Genomic DNA, 6,621 nt, shown 5'->3' with positions numbered 1-6,621 from the left:
ATAGATGATTTACTTTGTTGCTTGACCTACAGTATTAGCCCTTTTCACTTTATACTTCACTCCACAGTGTTATTTTGTCATGCACGTAACATGGTCTTAAATAAAATCCTCACACTCAGTTTTGCCTTTGATGATGCTTTAATGAAATGAAAAATCAAAGTGAAGCAGTACAGCAAAGCATAAGATTAATATATTTGCAAAGTATGGATTTGCTGACTTTTTCCCTTACTCTGAAATTCACACAAACTATCCCTGAACATTCTGACTGAAACTGCGCTTGAAAAACATGCTTATCATAACACTCTCCTTTACTCTAGTTTACACACAACCCCCGCCCCCCCCCCCGTCCTACCTGCCCTTATGACTCCAAATGCTGAATTCATTGGTGTAATTCTGCCCTAACTCCAGCTTCCACAGATCTTTAGCCAGAATGCCATTTCTGGAGTGGAATATCTTGGCCAGTGAGGGTTCCATGGGTGAGGAACCATATTCCTCACATTTTGGACCTCTTAGACTGGGAGCACATTCCACAACGTAGGAAAAGAAGAAGGTGCCATACTTAAACATACAAGTATCAGTCACCTTACCACTTCTAAGATCGAAAGAACATTTTCCCAGGAGATCACTGTTCCAATAAGTGTCTGCATCATAGACTTCAAATGTGAGTTTAGTTGCCATGGAAATTTGAATGGGCCCAAACTCAAATGTCTCCGGCCAACGGGGATTGTCATTATTCATAATCACTTCAGTACGCTTAATTGTAGAACCATATGACACCTTCACAGAGCCATCTGTTTTACTTGTTACATCTCCATATAAACCTTTGGCCCTGAGCCCACAGACTTTGAGTGTGGCAAGACCTTTTCCAGCAGGACAGCAGTTAGAGTGAATATTTTTACTCCTGTTACACACACAAGCACAACGATCCCTAGCACTGCACTGCCTTCCGATCTTACATTTTTCAGAGCAAACGTTTTGTAATGCATTGTTCTTGATGTATTTCTCCACTGCTCTCTTCAGTCCATACCTGGCAGGATGTTTTTTATCTAAAAGAAAGTGAAGTGGCTTGAGAGAGTATATGACCACGTCTGGTATGGTCTTCAATGACCCCAACCATGCATTAAGAGTACTGGGTTGGGATTTGATCGAAAACAACAGATCCTCTCCGTTGATGTTCCCTCCAATGATTTCTGTTTCACGGTCATTGAACATACTGGTGAAACTCTGTTGAGTGCCCATCTTCTTCTTCAGTTCCTGACAGCGCCGGAATTCTGCCTTCAGAGTTACACTCTTATACGTTCCAGAAGCCTCAACGTCCAAGCAGTCTTTCACTGCAGTGTCTGTTAACCCACTCATAGAAGCCTGGCAGGATTTGATTGCTGTAATGGCTTTCATTTTCCCACCCAGGGTAACCTTGGAAGTGTAATGAGTGCCATAAGTGTCAACTACTTGGTGGTAGGCCTTAGCATCATAAAATTTTGGAAGGCTTTTAATGGCTTCGAGAAAGTTTTCATGCAGAGGGGGTTTACGGCTTATTCCGTATCTGTGAAGAAATTCAACACTAGGTCAGCAAATGAATCTTTAAGGGATCACAGCCCTCCAACCAAATACATTTTTAGTTTCATTTTAACTCTACCTGTAAAAGTTGCATTTGATCTCATGTTTGGTAAAACTGTACTTGTCTTCCTTGGATTTCTTCATGGCATGTGTTGCCTCTCTGGAGTGAGTTCCCCCAAAAGATGCCCCACCCACTATTTTTAGATCCAGACCAACTTTCCAGTTATTACTGACCGATGAAGTGGAATCGTTGACAAGTGACTCGCTGGATTCATAGACCCTGCTGGAGACCTTCATGGAGCACTGAGACTGTGCTCTCCAGTCCACCACAGCAGCAGGCAATTTCTGCTTCACTTTGTTCATAAACGTGTTGCTCCTTAATATGCATGTGCCGTTTCCTTTGTCCCATTTTTCCATGTCAATGACGTAGGAGCCTTTTCTCTCCATTGTCACAATGTCAAAACCTTCACCACCAAAGTTGTATCCAGGGACAAAATTTGCTTCTTTACACTGTTCTGGAGTGCCAAGTTCTTGCTCCTCAGAGATGACTTGGGAAAACTGAAGGTGGCATGCCCACCAGAAGATGAGGTAAAACCACTTCACCGGCATTTTCTGTGTGGTCACTAAAAACACCAAGAGTGTTTTGGCCTGATTTAAAACAGGTTAGATTGATCAAGTGACAATTGTTAGTTTTATTCAAATGGAATTCATGGCTTGAAATTCAATCTTGTAAATATAAATCAAAATACTCTTTTTTTCAGTTTGCAAAAAGGTTTCAGGAACATTACAAATGGACTAGCATAATAAATGACGTAGATTCTTACCTTTTGATTCAGTTAGAGGATGTTTGCTTCTCTGCACTCTTACATCTCCTTATATATGGGTGCAATTGGGTGGTGGGACACTGTGGTGGTGAGTGTTGCCTGCCAATCTCCAGACCTGTTGCTTTGTTGCTAAAAATAACCTTGAGCTAATTTTCTGTCAACCACAAGCTTATTGTGTGTCTGTTGTTTATAGACTTCAGATAGCTGTTTTTACATATTACCCAACAGGGAACCTACAAGATAGCAATGTTTATTATTTATTTATTTATCATTATTATAACCATTGTTGTCATCGTCATTGTTTTCATCATCATCATCATCATCATCATCATCATCATCATCATCATCACCACCACCACAACCACCCAAGTAACCAACAAAAATGCATCACACTGTTACAATGCCTTTCTGACCAGACGTCAAAACTTTGATTGCTCGGTTGAGGAATATTAACATACAGAAATGAGTTATGAGTTACTTGCCAGGTTGCCACAACATGACATTATTAACTTGATGGCACAGGAGCGATTTGTGTTAGACAGCACAGATGAATAGATGGCATTCTTTTAAGACCCCCCCCCTCCTCCACACACGCACACACATTTTTAGTGTCTAATGCATTGCACTATTTTTTTTTTTTACTGATTCTTGTATTTATTCTTCTTATTAATCTGTTCATTTATTAATTACGCATCTATCTATCTATCTATCTATCTATCTATCTATCTATCTATCTACCCTTTTCTGTATATATTTAATGTATTTGCAAATGCAGAAGTTATGTTTTATGAAGAGAAAAGGTGGTCCCATGTGACCGATGCACTTTGGAGAAAACTTTTTATTCTCTGCAACATTCCAATTCCTACTATTCTCTGGTTGTCCAACATGTCACAGCGTCAACTCCAATCTGAATAAAGCGTCTCCTTATTTAGTTCTATTTATTTGAGCGTTTTAATAATCATAAATTACATGGGCAGATCTTTTAATTTTGCGCTAATTTGATATCTCTACTGATATTACCACTCACTATGACGGATCCTATGTCCAAAATGTTTCAGTCATTTTTACATCCTCCATGCTTCCCCTCGTGTTGTAAACGTAATCTCAGAATCCTAATTATTTCGGACAGGTTTGAGAAACACGGCAGAACTCGTTCGGGAAAAAACAGGTTAATGCGACTGAGGGAGGGAGAGACGCCGTGTCTGCTGTACCGACTGCAGCGCTCCACGGTTTACACTTCTCAAGCAATTACCAGGAAGCGCCAAATTGTGTCTGGTTCAAGGAATAACAGTACATCGCAAATACGCATTTTGTCAGTTGGGGAGGAAGTTCTAAATTTGTTTAAGTTTGTGCATGAGCTCTCGAAGCAACTGAGAGTCGTCGTAAAAGTCATAAAAAGTCATAATCCCTGGCAATCCATTTTTGTGCAATCCCCGAGCCGCACATATGACTAACTATGACTACCACTAACCATTCAAACTGTTCGGCACTGGGCTGGAGGAGCACATCCGTTTGCAGTGTAATTGCACATGAATTTCTTCTCCATCCGACAAAATGTATGTAATGTAATGTATGTATGCAACTTGGCCAAGCTCGGTGTTGGTGGCATTCACTCTATGGAGACCCGTTTCTGTCAAGGGCCGCTATTTAGCCGCTATCGCCTAATTCACTTCTTTAGCGTTTGAGTCCTGCCCACTGTTATCTTCTCCTCCAGGTTATTTAGCTGGCGAAACGTAAACAGGCAAACAAACAAATAAATAAACAAGTAGACTTAAAGCATATCGCCATAGAAAGTAAATTTACTTATTTCCAAGCTTACTTACTAAAGCGTTCATCAATTTATCCGTTATTTTACTTCGCATTTGTTTGAAGTTTTTTTTCCCCTCTGTGAGTGAGTTTTTATACTGTAATGCCAGTTCTGTGAGGAGAGATTCTTTATTTCCTGCCAGTAACAGGTATGATGATATTAATCTTACAGAGTATAAGAACCACAGGCTCCATGGTGCACACTTGAGAGAAGGCAGTGATAAGAGTATTTAACTTGTGGATAGTTTACCAGGTAATCTCTTTATAACCCCAAGGTACGTAAGTGTTTCAAAGTGTTTCTCAAATTTTGTAGTCTGTACCTAGCCCATCCCAGTCCTTCCAACATGTGCTAAATCTGCAGTCTGCAATCTGCAAACAGTCTCTAGGTATTATTCAGACAACTGCCTAAGCAAGCTTCTGATTCTATTCAGAGACAAACACTGCCAACGTTTCTATATTCACTTCCAATAATAAATATAATGATATGAAACATCAGATATGCAACATTCTTGCAGACCTCAGCTGTGACCATAGAACACATACCAACTGTACTAGGGTAACAAGGGTAACTGGGTCCTAATTTGTTTAAGTAGTGCCTTTACATTTGGGATTTTATTGAAATCTAGACAAAAGAGCACAGTCTCTTGGGTGAATCTTTTCTGTCAGGACATTGGTCTACTTCATTCAGCAATATGAAACACTAATGCATGAGTCATGTGGAGAAACCCTAAGTTGTGCTGGACAGTTATGGTACTCTATGCAGGATGACAGGGTATGTTCAGACATGATGTTACATGCGGCGTATTTGTGTGTGTGTGTTTGCGTCTTGTTACGTCCTGTGTCTTGTTTTTCTCTCTCTCTCTCTCTCCTCTCCCCTGTCACCTGACGCAGGGATCCAGCGGAGGCGCGAAACAGCTGCCACTCCCCACCTGGCCTGGTGTTGCGTCCCACCTCCCTGTTCCCAGCCAGCCAACCAAAGACGGAGCGCCCCTCGTAGGATGGCCAACCGGAGATGGGGCGCGGAAATTTAAAGATCCCGGTTTTTAACTGTTGGTAGATTTCGGGCGTGTTGCGTTCGCTCTTGTGCTTTCTTGTGTTGTAATTACTCGCTGTGTATCGTGTTTGACTTTTGTTATTGTTTGACTACGGTTTTGGATTATGGATTGGCTTTGGTTGTTTTCGATTGGCGTGGGGAGAAGAACAGGTAAGAGGGGGATCCCCGCGCTAGGAGTTAACTGTGTATAGGGGTTAGGTTAGAGGCGGGTGCCACTATTGTATGTTTTATTTTGGTAGTCAGTGAGTGTAGTTAGGTTTATTTTGGCTCTGCCACCTTTTTGTTTTTTGTAGTTAAGTGTGTGTTTTCCGGTAGGCAGTTAGGGTGGTTTCTGTTATATTTCGTTCATTCCTTGGCACCGTCTATAGTTCTCTCCCCTCTCCGTGTTCGTTTGTAAATATTCCTGTGTATATATCCCTTTGTTCACTTTGTAAATATCTTTAATACGCTGCACTTTTTTTGTTGTACATTGCTCCCGTGTCTGTGTGTTTTTCCCCCTCACACCGTCCCAATCCGACACTGGTGGTGGGTTTCTTTATGCTACGCCCCTGCATCATACCCCTAGACCCAACTCACCATCTGGGACGTAACACATGGCCAGGCTTTCACAGTACATTTATCGACAATACTGTATTGGCAATGCAATGTTTTACATGCAGCAGGCCAATTCAGTATTTTATTAAAAGCAAGCTTGCTGGGTAGGTGGCCTGATTATTGGCTTGTTCCTCCCTTCACACCCCTTAATGTGTGAATCATCACAGTATCTGTTTTGGCACTTGTGGTTTTCATAGCTGTTTTCATTTCTAGGCAAAATGTGACTGACTCTCCACTTGCAGAGCAACAGCTGTTCCAAAGTGCTGTCTTATCGTGACAAACTTATCTGCTGTCAGTAAGTCACCCTGATCATAGCTGATAGTTGAAGTGCACCAACAGACATAAATCACACCTTTGAGCAAAAGAAACCTCAGCCTTGACACTTATCTCAAAGCACTCTTGTAGAAGACTGCAATATCTAACCTATTTATAAATACAAATCTACTTACCTGTTTGGAGAAACGGGGGCTCATACAATCACTCCTGAGAACAGTGCATATTTGTAAAAATATGTCTTAGAGGGGAGTAAACAGAAGTTCGTTTAAATTTTGGTCTGTTCAAACAACTGTCGATTTGTGAAACAAGTGATGCGATGAAGCTGTTGACAAGGAGATTGAGCATACAAGGTTGAAGAAGCTGATGCTGGGTATTGACTATAGTGATGAGACAGAGAGAGACTTGTCTTGAAAAGTGAAAGTGATGTATACATAGATTTTCATTCATTTTTGGAGAGACTGTGTTTTTTGGAAAGACTGTAAAGGGAGAGATGAAACACATTCATACCAT

General features: G+C 41.1%; 1 protein-coding gene across 1 annotated transcript; it reads right to left on the bottom strand.

The window, feature by feature from the left end:
• Positions 1 to 348: 348 nt before the first annotated feature.
• On the bottom strand, positions 349 to 2,166 carry LOC115825550 (perforin-1-like). The gene is made up of 2 exons (XM_030789333.1): positions 1,637 to 2,166; positions 349 to 1,543 (listed from the first exon to the last, which is right to left on the bottom strand). Exons 1-2 carry the CDS (start codon positions 2,164 to 2,166, stop codon positions 349 to 351), a joined length of 1,725 nt encoding a protein of 574 aa, XP_030645193.1.
• Between the last annotated feature and the right edge of the window lie 4,455 nt (positions 2,167 to 6,621).

Source organism: Chanos chanos, chromosome 12 (genome assembly GCF_902362185.1).
Source record: "Chanos chanos chromosome 12, fChaCha1.1, whole genome shotgun sequence".
NCBI lineage: Eukaryota > Metazoa > Chordata > Actinopteri > Gonorynchiformes > Chanidae > Chanos > Chanos chanos.
This window is presented reverse-complemented; position numbering and strand designations above follow the sequence as displayed.